At 37.4% G+C, this 17,645-nt stretch overlaps 3 protein-coding genes and 1 non-coding gene across 10 annotated transcripts; 3 read left to right on the top strand and 1 right to left on the bottom strand.

Annotated features, from left to right (window-relative positions):
- Window positions 1–218: 218 nt before the first annotated feature.
- On the bottom strand, window positions 219–290 carry trnap-ugg. The gene has a single exon. It is a non-coding gene; the product is annotated as a tRNA-Pro (tRNA).
- A 601-nt stretch (window positions 291–891) lies between these two features.
- Window positions 892–9,315, top strand: si:ch1073-429i10.1 (delta(14)-sterol reductase TM7SF2). 7 transcript variants are annotated; one of them, XM_027031122.2, is made up of 12 exons: window positions 936–1,002; window positions 1,449–1,531; window positions 1,861–1,963; window positions 2,197–2,384; window positions 2,965–3,019; window positions 3,336–3,533; window positions 3,742–3,845; window positions 5,774–5,893; window positions 6,384–6,552; window positions 6,930–7,010; window positions 7,591–7,713; window positions 8,623–9,315. In XM_027031122.2, the coding sequence occupies exons 2-12, from the start codon at window positions 1,463–1,465 to the stop codon at window positions 8,781–8,783; spliced, it is 1,371 nt and encodes a 456-aa protein (XP_026886923.2). In that variant the 5' UTR covers window positions 936–1,002; window positions 1,449–1,462; the 3' UTR covers window positions 8,784–9,315. The 7 variants fall into 7 exon arrangements, with proteins under 7 accessions (XP_026886940.2, XP_026886923.2, XP_026886954.2 ...); XM_027031153.2 differs by having other exon boundaries at window positions 937–1,002; window positions 1,449–1,496; XM_027031160.2 differs by lacking the exon at window positions 936–1,002 and adding an exon at window positions 1,013–1,050 and having other exon boundaries at window positions 1,449–1,496.
- Window positions 9,316–9,710: 395 nt separating this feature from the next.
- On the top strand, window positions 9,711–13,175 carry LOC113590266 (histone H3.3A). Its single transcript, XM_035527941.1, has 4 exons — window positions 9,711–9,812; window positions 10,784–10,927; window positions 11,526–11,679; window positions 11,976–13,175. The coding sequence occupies exons 2-4, from the start codon at window positions 10,800–10,802 to the stop codon at window positions 12,102–12,104; spliced, it is 411 nt and encodes a 136-aa protein (XP_035383834.1). The 5' UTR covers window positions 9,711–9,812; window positions 10,784–10,799; the 3' UTR covers window positions 12,105–13,175.
- A 933-nt stretch (window positions 13,176–14,108) lies between these two features.
- LOC118241648 (histone H3.3A) lies at window positions 14,109–17,227 on the top strand. The gene is made up of 4 exons (XM_035527940.1): window positions 14,109–14,221; window positions 14,943–15,086; window positions 15,627–15,780; window positions 16,217–17,227. The coding sequence occupies exons 2-4, from the start codon at window positions 14,959–14,961 to the stop codon at window positions 16,343–16,345; spliced, it is 411 nt and encodes a 136-aa protein (XP_035383833.1). The 5' UTR covers window positions 14,109–14,221; window positions 14,943–14,958; the 3' UTR covers window positions 16,346–17,227.
- The last annotated feature ends 418 nt before the right edge of the window (window positions 17,228–17,645 follow it).

The raw sequence follows: 17,645 nt of genomic DNA, 5'->3' as shown, positions 1-17,645 counted from the left end.
AGAGCGAAATAAATATCACTGATATTAAATATCAGAACAAAATGTCACTACATAAATAAGTAATTGGGTACATTACGCAAAAGCGTATTTTGCGTTAGTGAATAGAATTATAAAATCGACAATTGAGAAGCTGTAATTCCTTCGCTCGCCCCTTGAAATCGAGCCATGGTCTTATCACAATGCAAATATTTAACTCAAGCGGGAAAAAAAAACCACATGGGCTCGTCCGGGATTTGAACCCGGGACCTCTCGCACCCAAAGCGAGAATCATACCCCTAGACCAACGAGCCATGATGCTATGTTAACGTGATAAGCATTTTGTCTTTTACTGTTTTGGACTCTGTAATCTGTCCACGAGACAACCACTGCATTTATCAAAAGCTAATCACAAAATAGAATTATTATGAGGCCTGTTTTTTTTTGTTTGTTTGTTTGTTTGTTTGTTTGTTTTTACCTAATACCATTATTGAACTACAATACCATTTATTGTACTTCATTTCAATAAAATGCAACTTATCTTAGGGATATGATTTCTTCTCATTGTTATTTCTATTATTAGTCATTCTTTTTACTTTTTTGATCATTCTTCTAAGACACAGTTCTTTAATTACTTTCTAATAGTCCGGTTTGGTCCCATTTGTTGCTAGACATTTGGAACTGAATATTTGATACATGAGGTTGATTTTTATAATTAAACCTTTTTTCAATAGAAGTCTGATTATATGTGTTATCTGCTTGTGATGTTGGGTTAAATGATCATTCACAATGTAAGACACTTGAGTACCTAATGTTCTTCCCTCATATATGCATTTAAAATGGGAAATGATTAGTGCAACTCGTCAGTTGGCGAGTGAACTGATGCAATGGTTTTCATAAATTGCCAACACGAATGCAATAACATTATGTTCTCTTTCTCAGGTCGCTAAGACCCTGATGAATGATTCAATACCAAATACTCATTTCAGTAGTAGGTCACAGTTCACAACATTTATCTCCAAGAAGGTAAGCACTTGCTGTAGATCAGTCAGAGTGGGCTTATATTTATTTAAGGTATGACTTCCTTCTTTTCATTGTTCTTTCTATTATTAGTCATTCTTTTTACTTTTTTGATCATTCTTCTAAGACACAGTTCTTTAATTACTTTCTAATAGTCCTGTTTGGTCCCATTTGTTGCTAGACATTTGGAACGGAATGTTTGATACATGAGGTTGATTTGTATAATTAAACCTTTTTTCAATAGAAGTCTGATTATATGTGTTATCTGCTTGTGATGTCGGGTTAAATGATCATTCACAATGTAAGACACTTGAGTACCTAATGTTCTTCCCTCATATATGCATTTCTGATGGAAACGATTAGTGCAACTTGTCAGTTGGCGAGTGAACTGATGCAATGGTTTTCATAACTTGCCAACACCAATGCAATAGCATTATGTTCTCTTTTTCAAGTTGCTAAGACCCTGATGAATGATTCAATACCAAGTACTCATTTCAGTAGTAAGTCACAGTTCACAACATTTATCTCCAAGAAGGTAAGCACTTGCTGTAGATCAGTCAGAGTGGGCTTATATTTATTTAAGGTATGACTTCCTTTCAATTGAAAAAAAAAAAAGACCCAATTTATTATTACCAGAATATAAAATGTTAAATGTGATAAAAGTGAAGGCAAGCGTGGAGCAATTTTTCAGTTAAATAGCTCAGCTTTGAATTCTGTTTCACTGTGCATGATAATTTTGTTAATTATTTTAATATAGGTCTAAGACTAAAATATATGCAGAAATGTGTCTATAAATCAATTTCTTAGTAAATTCTCATGGAAGAAAGGATACAGTATTTGTGTTTTTTTACTCCAATTTGGTAGATGCATCAGAGCAACAGTTTTCATGGGGAAAAGAACCAGCAGCCCCAGAAGGATGCTAGTGGAAGCAGTTTGCGCTCTGTGCACACTAAACGAAGCAACATCAGTAAGGACCATTAATGATGCTTAATGTTCGGAGGCTCCAATGGAAAGATTTCAAGAATAGTTTGATCATTGTTGCTGTTTTCAGTGAATGTAAATACAAACAGCAAGTGTGTTGTGAGAAAAATGGAGATTAAAAATCATTTTTGGTTGAAGATGCAATTTTTTTTTTTTATCCTGAAAGCCTGATGATTTTGTGTGTGTGTGTGCGTGTGTGTGTATGTGTGTGTGTGTCAGACTTGTTTTTAGTGTGTGTATTTTTTACTTCTTCACTGATACTGTTCCTGGATGCATGTCACCCCCCCTCTGAAGCCTGGGTTCTAAGTAATCTGGAAAGAACCCGCCTCTGGGACTGGACAGCTGCTGCTATAGTAGTGGTGTTCACTATATTACAGGCAGTGTTGTACTATCTTCCCATAGGACGGGTGAGTGAAAGCAAATGCTTTTTTATTATTTTTTTGCCATACTAACTCCAGTCACAGGTCTACCTTCTACTCCACCCTTTCATGCTTTTCTTTCAATTATACCCCTGATTCTTCTGGTAAAGACCTGACATGAACACAGCACAGGGGGGCCATCAGGACTGCAGCTGGGAATCTGTGAATTTGGAACTCTGTGTAAACATAGCCTTGATTTCACCATTAATATCTTCTTTAATGACATCTGGAATAGATACAATTTTACAGCAGAATTAAGTGGAGTGGGGGAATGTCATTGTTTTAATCTCAGCATGAGCATAAAACAACTCTAAGATTTGATGTGAAAAGTTAAATGAATTCTTATTTGAAATGTGTCACCCTGCACCCACAATGGAAGGGTTGATCCCATGAAGGTAATGTCCAGATTCTACTGTTGCCATGATAATTATTTAAATTATGGCAAAAGCATGGCAAAGATTTTACTTCTGTACCACTACAGAGGACAGATGCAGTAGTGATATGTTATGAATCATAGCCAGATTAGTTATTAGTTTCTGTCATTACTCATGGTTCTTCCTTTGAGTAGGTTGCAGAGGGCAAGATGGGGTGTCATGACAAACGCTTGAAGTACAGCCTGAATGGTGAGCTCAGAGATTCAGGCAATTCTCTTCACTAAAAAAAAACTGAGATCATAGCATTAGTGGGGCTGTATATACATAAACATAAATAAAAACGTTATATATAAAATTACACTTTTTTATGCCATATAAAGCAGAGAAATCTGTTGTTTATTTGTTAACTATTTTGTAAACATGCGCTGCTAAATAAAGTAGGTCAAAACAGATTCCTCCCATGGGCTTCCGTAGAAAACAACCTCCTATTTCAGGACTAGTGTGAGCTAGTTCAGCAGGCTAATCTGGAGCCCTGCATTAAGACATCCCTGTTGCCACCTGCCAGGTTTGCATGCATTCGTGGTGTCTGCTGTGCTGCTCATGGGTCTGTGGCACTGTGGCATGGTGAGAGGCAGCAGTGTGTCTAGCAGAGTGCTGCCACTGGTCAGTGCCGGACTTGCCATGTCTACCCTGCTGAGCCTGTGGCTGTACCTCCGTCCAGGCTCGGCCCACTACTCTCAGCAGCCTTACAGTGGTAATACAGGTAGCACGGACACATGCACACTCACACACAGGGCCCAGTACCTCCCCATTCACTTAAGAGATCATTGACACATTTGTGTCACAATAAAAAGTATTTAAAAATTCAAATAATGCTTTTTGGTGGTTATTAATGTAGTTTTCACATGACTCATTCTGATGGAATGCAAAATTATATTTCTGTGTAATTATAATGGTGTTCTTCCATTTAGGAAGTTTCCTGCAGGAGTTTGCATTGGGCAAGGAAATCGACCCTCGTGTGGGCAGAATTGACATGAAGCAATTTGCTATGGTCAGAATTGGCTTCATTGGCTGGGTGAGTGAGTGTAGACTATACAGTCATGGCCAAACGTTTTGAGACTGACAAATTTTGGTTTTCACAAAGTTTACTGCCTCAGTTTTTTTAGATCCTTTTGTCACATGTTTACATAGTATAGTGAAGTACAGTCTTAAGCATTTCAAGTTTTAAAAACGTTTTATTGACAAACACATCCAGTTCAAGCAAAGAGTTAATATTTACAGTGTTGACCCTTCTTTTTTATGACTTCTGCAAAACATGCTGGATATCAGTTTCTGGGCAAAATCTTGACTGATGGCAACCCATTCTTGCCTAATCAGTGCTTGGAGTTGATCAGTTTCTGTATTTTTGTTTGTCCACCCTCTTTGAGGATTGGACACAGGTTCTCAATGGGATTGAGATCTGGAAAGTTTCCTGGCCATGGACCCAAAATGTCAATGTTTTGTTCACTGAACCACTTGGTTATCACTTTTGCCTAGTGACATGGTGCTAAGTCATGCTGGGAAAAGCATTGCTCCTCACAAATTGCTCCTGGATCATTGGGAGTAGTTGGTCTTGAAGGATGTTTTGATACCATTCCTTATTCATGGCAGTGTTCTTAGGCAAAATTTTGAGTAAACCCACTCCCTTGGATGAGAAGCAACCCCACACATGAATGGTCTCAGGATGCCTTACTGTTGGCATGACACAGACTCATGGCAGCGCTCACCTTTTCTTTTCCGGACAATCATTTGTCCAGATGTCCCAAACAGTCTGAAGGGGGCTTCATCACAGAAAATAACTTTACCCCAGTCCTCTGTAGTCCAATCCCTATACTTTCTGCAGAATGTCAGTCTGTCCTTGATATTTTTGTGGGGGGTTGTTGTTGTTTTAATCTCAGCACGAGCATAAAACATCTCTAAGCTTTGATGTGACAAGTGAAATGAATTCTTATTTGAAATGTGTCACCCAATCCCCACAATGGAAGGATTGATCTCATGAAGGTAATGTCCAGATACTACTGTTGCCATGGTAATTAATTAAATTATGGAAATAGTATGGCTTTTACTGTACTTCTATATCACTACAGAGGACAGATGCAGTAGTCATATGTTATGAATCATAGGTAGTTATTAGTTTCTGTCATTACTCATGGTTTAAGTACAGCCTGAATGGTGAGCTCAGAGATTCAGGCAATTCTCTTCACTAAAAAAAAAAAATTAAAAAAATAAATAAATAAATAAAATAAAATAAAAAAACTGAGATCATAGCATCAGTAGGGCTGTATAAACATAAATGAAAAATGTTTACTTTTTTGTAACATGTGCTGCTAAATAAAGTAGGTCAAAACAGATTCCCCCCATGGGCTTCCATAGAAAACAACCTCCTGTTTCAGGACTAGTGTGAGCTAGTTCAGCAGGCTAATCTGGAGCCCTGCATTAAGACACCCCTGTTGCCGCCTGCCAGGTTTGCACGTTTGTGGTGTCTGCGGTGCTGCTTGTGAGTCTGTGGCACTATGGCGTGGTGAAGGGCAGCAGTGTGTTTAGCAGAGTGCTGCTACTGGTCAGCACTATAGATGCAGCATCCCATAGCTGCATCCTCTTAAGGAGATGGTCCTGGGGCTTTCTTGAGCACCCTGAAGCCTTCTTCACTGCAATTGAACCTCTTTCCTTTAAGTTCTTGATTCGATAAATGGTTGTTTAGGTGCTATCTTACAAGCAGCAATATCCTTGCCTGTGAAGCCCTTTTGATGCAATGCAATGATAACGGCACGTTTCCTTGGCAGTGACCATGGTTAACAGAAGAAAACTTCAAGCACCACCACCCTTTTAAAACAACCACTCCAGAATTTCTATTAAAAGAAATAGATTTTAAAAAAACACCAAGTATTTTGTATACTAGTTATCCAAAAATGTTACTGCTACTTGACAATTGTTGTTACTTTCTCTTGTCCTTTTTGAGTGCAGGCAATGATGGATTTGAGCTATGTTCTGACAGCAATAGAGACCAATGGTTCCCTCTCCTTGTCTTTCCTCCTGGTGGTCACCTTCCAGTTAATCTACATCCTTGATTTCCTCATAGACGAGGTTAGTTTTGTTCAGAAATGCAAATGGTAACTTCAGCTGGTAAAGATAGTATGGGAAATAAATAATATTAATTGTGCTCTGGTAGTAGGACAACTGGAATTAATCCTACAAATTGTTAGGTAACCATGTCTAATTTTCTTATTATGTTGCATCATTTGCACCGCCATGTTTGATTTTTTTTAGCAGTGCTAAGAATTGTCGAGAATAGTCAAGTGTCTGTGAGCGTACTCATATTGGTACCCTGACATATAGTTACTACTCACACTGGTACACTGAAGGATGGTTACTTGAAGTAAAAAAAAAGGGCTACTGCTCACTAAGAGAGGCATATATATTCATGCCCCTATGTCATTAATTTACATGAACACCCATTTCAGTTAGTGCAGTTACAAACTGCAATTATAAAATTTACGAGTCAGGACTAGTCTGATTTGGTTACTGTCCTTTTATTAGACACCTTTAAAAACAAATACTTCTGTTGTTTTTTCAGGACTCTGTTTTACCCACTAAAGAGTTCACTGAGGAGTCTGTTGGTTTCTTGATGATTCTGGGCGAATATATCTGGATACCAATCTTCTCCAGTCTTCCCATTTACTTCCTCCTTCATCGGCCCAATCACATTGACTTCCTGTCTGCCATACCCATATTGCTGCTCTTTGGTGAGCCCAATCAGTCACACTGATCAGAAGGCAATATGAAAAACAAGCTCTATAACAACATAAATACACAGAACGTTGCAGCATCAGACTAAAATCTCTTTAACATGTCTTGTACATTGTAACATCATTAGTTGGTATACAATACTAATGACTTGAGCTGTTTGGTAACATGGGCAAAACCATGATTATCTATTGACACAACTGCGTGAACCACTATTACTCCATTAGAATACCTACATACCCAATTCTCACTATAGCTCTACTTTAAAAAACAATATCTTCCACCACAGATGTCAGTGCTATGGTAACAGTTCCTCAGAACTGTCACATTTTTCAGCCATTGCCTAAAGGCTCCTGTGTCCATTCATATTTTGCAGGAATTGGATTCCTCTTTTATTACCTGTCCAATGAACAGAAGAGTGGTTTCCGCAAGAACCCGAACAATCCAGCATATGCTCGTACGTGTTGCCTCCATGTTTAGCCATATCACTTAAGAATGCACTTCATTGCCAGTTTATAAGGTACAGCTTCTCCATAGCTATAGTTGCAAATGTCTTTTCATCACCTCTATATGTTGATTGACTGATGATAACTTGACTTGCTCTGCACAATTGTGGTAGTGTAGTTGTACCTAAGAAAGTGATCAGAGTACTGTTTTTTAAAGCTTTGTTGCAAAAACTCAAGATGTCTAACATTAATGACTATAGTCAGCAGTGAAGACAACTACCTATGTGTAATTTATCTGTAATTAACTGTTTTTATTTGATTTCATAGAACGTTTGTAGACATATTTAGGATTTGGAATTAAAAGCAAGTAGGAAACTATAGCTGCTCATCATGAATGATTTAATATCTTTTCTTTAGATTGTAATACGACTGAGGTAATCGTCGCCATCATTTCTTTTGAAATGTTCAAAATTCATCAGGATGTTTCACATTTGTGTGGTATCAAGTTGTGTTAAAAGCATAATATTAATGATATTGAAATATAATAGAGACCTTCAAATACCACATGAATAATAGTCTTTGATCTTCCAGATCTGAAGGTCATTGAGAGTCCCTCTGGAGAAAACCTGATGGTGTCTGGATGGTTTGGCTGGGTTCGGCACCCAAACTATTTGGGAGATATACTGATGATGTTTGCCTGGTGCCTACCCTGTGGTGAGATTAAATATTGCTAAATCTTTTTAGGAAGAAAGTTTAATATTAGATAATGTATGGGCTATAGATTAAAAAAAAAACTTTGAACTCCAGTTTCACAATGACGAATTAGTTTAAATTCTCAGTTCAAATATATTATGTAGGCAATGGCAAGGTGAAACATGTTAAGTTCAACAATGAACAATATTACAGATATAGCCTATAGAGAAATACTGTGGTCAATAAGAAATGTGACATTTTATCCTTCAAATGTAGAAAATACACCATTAAAAAGCATGTCCAGCAAAAGCAGTAAAGGCACTTGCTTATATAAATGAATCCAGATGTGACAGTATGCTATATAACACATAAATAGAGGCTGTTACTCCACTATTAAATGCTTAATTAATTTCATTGAATTTAAAACTTATTAAAATGTATACTTTCTAGACCTGTTTTAGCACCAGTATTCTGAGAAATTCTCTCAAATTATAGTCATAAAATGCTTAAGTATTTACTGGTCATTATTATATTATTATACTGCTTTTCAGCTACTCCTAGCTTTTATCCCAATGCCTGCTAATTATCTATCAATAATAGCATTTTTTAAATTCAATCATTGGACTTTACAGCAACTATAAGTTAGTACATTAAGAAATTAAGAACAAATGCATGTATTGGACATGCATAATTCATTATGACAGAGACATTGGTCTAGATGTTTAAGTATATTTATTAGCATACCACTGCATGTTTTTAAATATGTTAAAATCTTTTTGCTGAGTAGCTAAACTTATGTACAGTTAATGTTGTCTGTCAGTGCATCAAAGATTAATTTCTATCATGCAATGATAGACAAAAGTTATGAAACCGAACCTGAACTAACCCGTTTGTGAGCAGACGATTAACTCAGATCTTGGGTCTTTACAGGTTTCACTAGCCTGGTGCCATACCTGCCTGTAATACAGTGCATTAACCTGCTGAGGCAGCGAGCCAATGAAATCGAAGCCTCGTGCCAGGAGAAGCATGGAGAAGCCTGGCATGAGTATTGCCGGAGAGTTCCATATAAAGTGTTACCGTACATCTACTGATATCCAATTAAACAACAGATGTCAAGACAATTACATTAGCTTGAGCAATAAAGGAAAATTAAAAAGATGAGGTTTCTGTTGTTAGGTCTAGTCCTGTCAGGACTATGTAGATATTATTTACTAAAATCAAGCTGCTCTTTATGCTTTACATATCTCGTGTGGTCCTTGTTGACTGCACTCTCGCCAATAGAAACTGCACAGGACAGCGCGTGATTGCGATAAAGTGCCACGTGTACTGTTTAACAGTAAGAGATAATACAAAGTGCATTTTCCCACCGAGCACAACTTTCCATCCGCTTCCGGTGACCTTTGCGATAAACACCAGATTCAATACACCACCCAGTGTGCAAATTAGGAATTACAAACAATGTATGACTGAAAGAGACCATAACCAGCATATGAATGAGCAAGTCCGGCTGTATAACCGCATACAGGTATTCACATATGTCTGATAATCACAAATCGTATGAATGCCATCAATTTATCCGTAAATCAATTTAGCAGATTGCCAAATAAACTGATGAGCAAATGATTCCTTGTATTTTGATTCTATTTCACTTATTCACAATTATTTAATATTAGTTAAGTGTTTCATCAACTGTTTAATTCTTGTAAATACTTCTTTGGAAGCATTACTGTATATGCGAACAAAGAAATCTCCTTATAGCTTACCTGGATCTTAGGTTTTCACAATTATATTCTTGAAAATATTTTCCTACATTTACATCCTATACACCTCCTCTACTCCCCCACTAGTCCAAAATGTTAAGATCTTTAACGAAAAAAAAGGAAAATACCTTGCTGATTCTTCTAAAGGTTCATTTCTATATAAACTGATAGGCTTGTTTTTTTTTTTAATCCACTCACAATAAACGTGTTGCGACGTGTTAGAGTAATGGCCGAAATGCATCATGGGAGACCAGCCATTTCAACTTGAAACATTTCCACGACCATTGTTATACAACGAAGCACCAAATACAAGATTCAGGCGCTTAAACGTCTCTTCATTTTCTGGTTAAAATATACAAGGTGAGCTTGGTTTACTTGTCGTTAGCAAATAAACAGTATAACTTTAGATAGAAAATGATCGTATAAAACTAATGATTTTTTTTAAAATTCGTAACATCACATTTCAAATAAGTAAAAAACAGCAAGCTAAAAAGTGATAGTCAAAATCGTATTCCGCTGGACGAGGGAAAGAAGTAGCGAGCTAGCTAGCTAACGTTAGGTATTTCCCGTTTGAATTTCGATGATACCTTGTGTAACGTAGTTGATCACGCTATTTGAGCCGAATAGTATCTCAGCGAGTTGCTGAGGGTATAAACTAACAAGTTCTGTTCGTAGATGCTAGACAGACACCCGTACGTCAATGTAAAATGTAACGTCAGTGGTAACGCTATTTCTCTCTTCGCGTAGTCTCCTAAGCAGCCATTATGTCACCCTTAAAAGGGGCGGGAGTATGTATATAACGTTTGGCCGAAGAGGCGGGTTTATTTCCAACCGCCTGCAACTGTGATTCGTTAAAACATTGTAGCAAGCGTTTTGATTCATGCTTATGCCCACCACGTGCTAAATGACGAAAACCCCTCAGCCAATGACATCAGGATCTGAAAGCCACTGCAGACATTGTTCTCTGCTTCAAAGCACATCAAACGAAACTTGGCGGCAATCGTATTTTTCTTTCACAACCAATGTTGTAACCTTGAATACGTAAAAGATGGGGGTAAGGCTTAATGTGTGTGTAATTCAGTAATGAAGTACAGTAATCAGAACCACCCAGTCAGTGTAGCAAATCTACATTTTGACATTAATTAATTTGGCAAGCGCTTTTATCCAAATTAAAATCAACCAAATGTAACAATTTCCTTGTAGGCTGGTGTTAATTATTTTTGCCACCGTGGGCAGGGTGCACACACTTACTAAGAGTAATTTTTCCAATACAGAGAACCGGTTTTCTCAGGCAACGTAATCCAGCATATTCCCTGCTGTCTCTCTTTCAGGTGATTGTGAGTAACTATGGCCCGTACTAAACAGACAGCTCGTAAATCCACTGGAGGAAAAGCTCCCCGTAAGCAGCTGGCCACTAAGGCTGCTCGCAAGAGTGCGCCCTCTACTGGAGGAGTCAAAAAGCCCCATCGCTACAGGTGAGACAAGCACAAGATAGATGTGTCTGTTTAGTGATGATGGAATTCATGTAAGATTGTTACTTTAAGAACCTGTAGGTGCATGATAAAAGTGTACTGAATACAATTATTGTGTTTTATAGTTTTTGTGTATTGTAAACTTTAGACCTCACTGACTGCAGTTTTAAACACAACTTTTAAGATTTAAGTTTTTGGAATTTATTCAATAAAAATGCTAGTAAAGGAATTCTGGAGAATAATCTTGCACAACAAACACATTGAATAATCATGACAGATGCTGGTGGAAAAGCCTGATAAGTGAATTGATTGTTGATTATCTTTCTTTGTTCTATCAAAATCTTTGCTTTATCAAAATCCTGTTTGTCGCTATATCTCCCTGTACCATTTAACACCTGTTGACAGTAAACTGGACCATGAGAGCCAACAAGCTTGTTATCCAACATATACATCAACATAATGAATCATATTATCTATTGTTCTGATTTATGTTAGTTAAGGTGTTTGCTGTTGTTTAGCCTTTAAGGGTGTAACTTGGACATAAGGAATGATTCGTGACTACCGTTTAGGTTTAGATTTTTTAAGTTACTGTATTTTGAAGGCCTGGTACTGTGGCTCTGCGTGAGATTCGCCGGTACCAGAAGTCTACGGAGTTGCTGATCCGTAAGCTGCCTTTCCAGCGTCTGGTCAGGGAGATCGCCCAGGACTTCAAAACAGACCTGCGGTTCCAGAGTGCTGCCATCGGAGCCCTACAGGTCTGTGTACTTATTGATTGCAAAAGTTAATGAATTTGTTTCTATGACTGTATGTGTAAAGCTATATATGTAAACTGATGCTGGGTCAACCTTATTTTGGAAAGGTTTTTATCATAATATAAGGTTTTATCATAAGATGGATTTATTTTTTTTTTTCTAATCTTATGAACAAATAACCTAAAAAAAAGGCAGAAATCAGCTGTTATCAAAAATTGTTGGTTATAAGTATAAGACTTTTAGTCCATAGAAGTGTTGGCCACCCCATGTGACCATTACATGTCCTTTTGTGGTTGCAGGAAGCCAGTGAGGCATACCTCGTGGGCCTTTTTGAAGACACTAACCTGTGTGCTATTCATGCCAAGCGTGTCACCATCATGCCTAAAGACATCCAGCTGGCACGTCGGATCCGCGGAGAACGCGCCTAAAATCCCATCGTCCACTCCTGTCCCTTTTCCTCCTGAATTTATTTTTCTCCTGTACATGTACCCTGTCTTACCCTCTTTGTATATGTGTGGATTATCATGACAAATTTGTGTGTTTTTCTTGCTTGCTTTGAAACTCTCAGCAATTGGCCATGTGCAGTATGGTGTTCAGAATAGGGTAGATTTATTTACTCACACAGGCATAGTGGTTAGATGGGGTGTAGACTGGTGAGTTCCCAGTTGTTGTAAATTGATGCACTTGGACACAGTAGTTAGAATCCATAGGGGAAGTGGAGCTCAGTAAAATTTAATTGGGATTATTTTGCCAAGGAAAAGGAACAGGGCCCTGTCTTGGGATCCATCCCTGTATTACCCCTCTTTGTACTTTTAGCACATTCAACTAGAGGTATATTTTATACAACCAACTTGCTCTTTTTACTTGCACCTGCTTTAGCAGTGGTATGTTGGCAAGATTTTGCTTCTGATTTTGACCCTCAGTAGACAAGGATCAGGAAAAAGGAGCAGGTGAAAACGACATAGCAGTGACCATGTTCTCCCCTGATTGGCTGTATTGTCATATTGCATAGACCAGCAGGTTTTGATATCTAGATGAAGAGTTTAAGGGCTCCTTTGGTATTGGGACCATCCTCTTCAGGGTGCTTCCACTTGATCAGTGAACATTTTCATGAAGCACATACTAGTCCTCTGTGAATGTTTACTTTTTTTGAGTTCTGTTGGTTGTAGTATATTTGTATTTACGTTAGTCATGTTTGAGGTATATCCAGTTAGAATGTTGCCCAGTTTGTAATTTGGGAAGTGTAGAGGGGCTGGGGTGTTTGTGCTCATGCTCCACATATTGGCAATTAATTGTCCTATTTGTCTGACAATGAGACTAATCTATAAATATATGTAGTGAGTGTTTACACCCGTTTTATATTTTATGCCAATTAAAAAAAATCCGGTTGTCAGTAGTAGGTGGCGGCTCAGGTTTTTTTTTTTTTTTTACATAAATATGAAGCATCTTTGTGCTCTCAGAATTTATCAAATGGAAAAATAAAGAATTTGTTTCCTTGATCTGAGGTTTTAACTTTTTATAGCCTAAAGCCACATTTATTGGCACCCGTAGTTTCTAAAGATCAGCTGAAATTGAGGAAGTAATTTTTATTGGTTTGATTTTTATAAGCCAGAAATGTAAATCAGAAAAAAAATGTGCAAAAAATACAATTGTGGAGAGGACAACAAAAACAAATGTGAAAAAAAACTACTTTTGGTAGCAGCTCTTGGCTAACAACTCAAAAAACGTTTTGAAATGTAATTATAAAATGAACAATTTGCTTAATTCTCTGGAAGAAAATGAGATTATTGGCTGTTTTGTGCAAGTCCTCCTTTTGATTATCCTAATTGTTCCTGCTTGCAGATATAACATAAACCAAGGTATAGAAGACTTTCATTTTGTAAGATAGGGTGACAACTATAGCAACAAATTTGGGTATTAATATATTTTAAGAAAATGAAGTCATTGACTGCATTAACATTAAAATCCTTTAACTATACATGCAGTATATGTAATGTCACACTGAAATTCATGTGGCAAGCTAAGATGGGTCATATTTTTTAACTGATTCATCAAATGAAAATATCTAAAATCAGTAGCTATCTTCATACCAACATGGTTTCCCTAAATGCCAACTATGAAAAACTGATACAGTTGCATCCTGAAACGAAATGCCCAAGATAGTCACCCCACGGGTGAAATAGGCCACGCAAGGTAGGAAATCACTTGGAGAGTTGTGACTAGAAAGGTCAAATTGAGTGACTTCAAATTTTCTCGTTTCGACGGATTTCTTGCTTAATCATTAACGCCACCTAACAAAATGTTGCGTTTTATTGGGCAAAAAAATATCATGCGAGAAACTGGCTTTAATAATTCATTTTAGATGGTAAAGTTTGATATAGCCTGTCTGATCTTGTGGCGAAAGTAAATGGTGTTGCATTGTGGGAGTAATTGATTGACACCGCGGCCATTTCCCTTCTGAACGACTCGCTACCATTGAGGGTGAGAGACGGTAAATAAGTCATAAGGCTCATCTGAAACACTTTTGGATTTTAACTTTATAGAGGTAAGTGAATTCCTAAAATATGGATATTTGATAAGATTACGATGTTTTACGAAATTGGCTAAGTTTTAATGATTTGTAAAGGCATTCGTTACATATGGAGGTAAAATAGCAAAGCCGTTCCTTAAACGACACCGAATAGCACTGTTTTCCAGCCTCTGCAGAGAAAAAAATCGTTTCGAATTGATGCAGGAATTCACATCGGTCTAAATTCGATGTAAAGTGTTAAATACTCCCATATATTACGTTTCTAAAATCCCCAGAGTCTCCTGTTCATAGTCCGACTTCCATCTGAAGGAATAATTTCGAATTGAATCGTGTAAATGCTAAAGTTTAAATGTTAGTCATACTCTCCCCTTGTTGAGTTTTCTGCCCCGTGTACGTATCAAACAGCCGCCATCATGTCAGCAGGGTGGGCGGGACTAGCTGGAACAGCCTAGCTTTGCAGATCCGGCCTGTCGTCTTATTGACTTATTTCTGGTTGGTCAGAATTTGAATAGTTTAAAAGGGATTATATTTATCTGTCAAAGGAGAATGACTTGTATACAGATGCCCCCTGTTTTATAGTACTTTGTTTTTGTTTTTTAACGACGGCATGTCCCGTTGGCGCCGAATTCTTTGTGATTGTTTCTTGTTTCATCTTAAAAATATTTCAGGTTCATTCCACAGCAGGTGTTTTTAAATGTTACTTTTTTTTGGGGGGGGGGGGGATGTAACATTTCAGGTGATTGCGAGTAGCCATGGCCCGTACTAAACAGACAGCCCGCAAGTCCACTGGTGGAAAAGCTCCCCGTAAGCAGCTGGCCACTAAGGCTGCTCGCAAGAGTGCGCCCTCTACTGGAGGAGTCAAGAAGCCCCATCGCTACAGGTGAGGCAGCGCACGAGCTAGACGCCTGAGTTTGATGAACTACTTTATTGTAAGGATGTATGGGTGGATTCTAAAATTGTGTGACTGATTTTTGTGTAAAAGGTGAGATTTTCTGTATGTACTTTATTGGTATATTGTAAAGCTTAAGCCACTGCACTACTATTGTAATACTATATAAGGAGTTTCGAGATAAGTTCAGACATAAGGAATATATTGTGAGGGGCATTTAGATTTCTCAGGTTATTGTGTTTTGCATGTGTTTTGTTGTTTATTTTTCTTTGTCCTTTCAAAGTTGCTTATCTTTAACAAAATCTAGCAGTTTATTTAGTTACATCTCACTATACCATTAATACTTGTTGATGGTAAACTGGACCATGTGAGCCAGCTAGCTTATGTTATCCAGCATCTACATCAGATATCTGTTGTTCTGATTTGTTAGCTACTTTGTTTGCTGTTGCTTATCATTTAAGGATGTAACTTGGAGATAAGGAATGTTTTGTGGCTACCATTAGATTTTTTTCAAGTCACTATATTTTATAGACCTGGTACTGTGGCTCTGCGTGAGATTCGTCGGTACCAGAAATCTACTGAGCTACTGATCCGCAAGCTGCCTTTCCAGCGTCTGGTCAGGGAGATTGCCCAGGACTTCAAAACGGACTTGCGCTTCCAGAGTGCTGCCATTGGAGCCCTGCAGGTCTGTGGCTAGCGCTAATATCACTCTAGATGTGTTTGAAGAAGGACATGGGGAAGGGTGATCTTTAGCCAGCTCACTGAATCTGTCAAATACAATTGACTTAACAATAAACTAATGTTTTTCTTAATGTATTATTGTGTTAACCAGAATGCCTTTATCATCTTAAAACCTCCTATGTTTTTATATATTGTTTAGTTTATGGCAATGTTTTAGGACAAGCATCATCAATCACTTTTGGATAAAGGTTAAAAATACTTTCAGACCTGATATATTACAAATGATATTAAATTCTATTACATGACAATGCGCTACCCAAAGACCTCTGTCTTTTGAGTTTTTTAATTTGTTGCAAAAATGCTAATGGAGGCTATAAATAACATGAAATATTCCCATAATGAAATATTTTCTTAATTATATTGTTTGCTTTTGTTCACAGGAGGCCAGTGAGGCATACCTGGTGGGTCTTTTTGAAGACACTAACCTGTGTGCCATTCATGCCAAGCGTGTCACCATCATGCCCAAAGACATCCAGCTGGCACGCCGGATCCGTGGAGAACGGGCCTAATTTCCTTTTCTCTTCTTTTTACACCTGTCTGTCTGATTTCCTTTCTGTCTCCCCTTTGACTTTTATCTGTCTCATTGGTAGTTTTTAGAATAACACTGATTATAGGGAGGCAATTGTGTATAGGCATGTCTTTATATGTCTCGCTTGCTCTGTCTGTCTCTCTCACACACGTACATTAGTTACAACAGACTAGCATTGGTCACAAGAGATTTATAAGGGATAATACCATCAGGGAGGTGACAAGGATGGATTAAATAGTCATTTGGGAGGTCATAGGAGGTTTGCGTTTTGGGCTGCTGTCTGCTAATGGGGGCTTTTTAGACTCCCTGAGTAGGGTGCTATAACAGTCCTGAGCCCCTCCTCTCATTTTTCCCAGAATGCACTTTACTTTCCATTCTGAATCAATGTATTTTCTATTCTTCACCATTGTCTCAGACATCTGTGCACATGTGTGAGGGGGTGTGTGTTTAGACACTGATCACCAGTCTTTATTTGTATCTAATCATTTCTCTGGCATATTTTATTAGGACAGTTGATAATTGTAATATTTGATGTTTCCTTTTTTTAATGTTTTTCAATTAAATTTATTTCACAGTACTAGAACATATTTTTTTACAGGAAAAAAGGGTTGAGGACCCACAAAGAAACACTTTAAATTTTTATTTTCTTTTTCTTTTTTTGGGGGGGGGGGCAGGTGTCTGTAAAGAATTGTCTTTCTAATAGATCATACATAGGAATATAGGAGCTTTTCATGAAGGTGCATGCGATATAAAAAGGTTCAGATGTATCTTATATTTCTGTCTATATACACTTGAAATTTGTTAAATTGGGTTTTTTTCTGTTTATGCAAAATGAATTAATTCCTTCCATTTTGAGTTTTCATTTTTCCTCTTGGCATTCTCTGCTCTCTTCAGACACTTTCTCAGGTTAATGTTTCATCTTTAAATTTAATCAGGCTTAATTTTTTTTTCTTCAAAGTGTGATTTACAAATTGTTTGAATAAGATGATCTGTCATTTTTACATATCTCATAAGCTCATAAGAGATTAATGTAATACACTTCTTTTTTGGAGTTTTGATTTGTTTCATCTTACTGTTTTTGAATCTATAACCCCACATCGATTCAGTACAGATGAACAGATTCTCTAGTGACCCATAATATAATACATACCCATTTATTTTTATACACACACACACACATATTCATACTCAATGACCACTTTATATGGTACACCTGTTCACCTTCTCATTAATTCAAATATCTAATATCCAATCACATTGCAACAGCTCAGTACTTTTAG

Source organism: Electrophorus electricus, chromosome 7, assembly GCF_013358815.1.
Source record: "Electrophorus electricus isolate fEleEle1 chromosome 7, fEleEle1.pri, whole genome shotgun sequence".
Taxonomy (NCBI): domain Eukaryota; kingdom Metazoa; phylum Chordata; class Actinopteri; order Gymnotiformes; family Gymnotidae; genus Electrophorus; species Electrophorus electricus.
The sequence above is the reverse complement of the archived record's forward strand: the minus strand, read 5'-3'. Positions and strand labels throughout refer to the sequence as shown.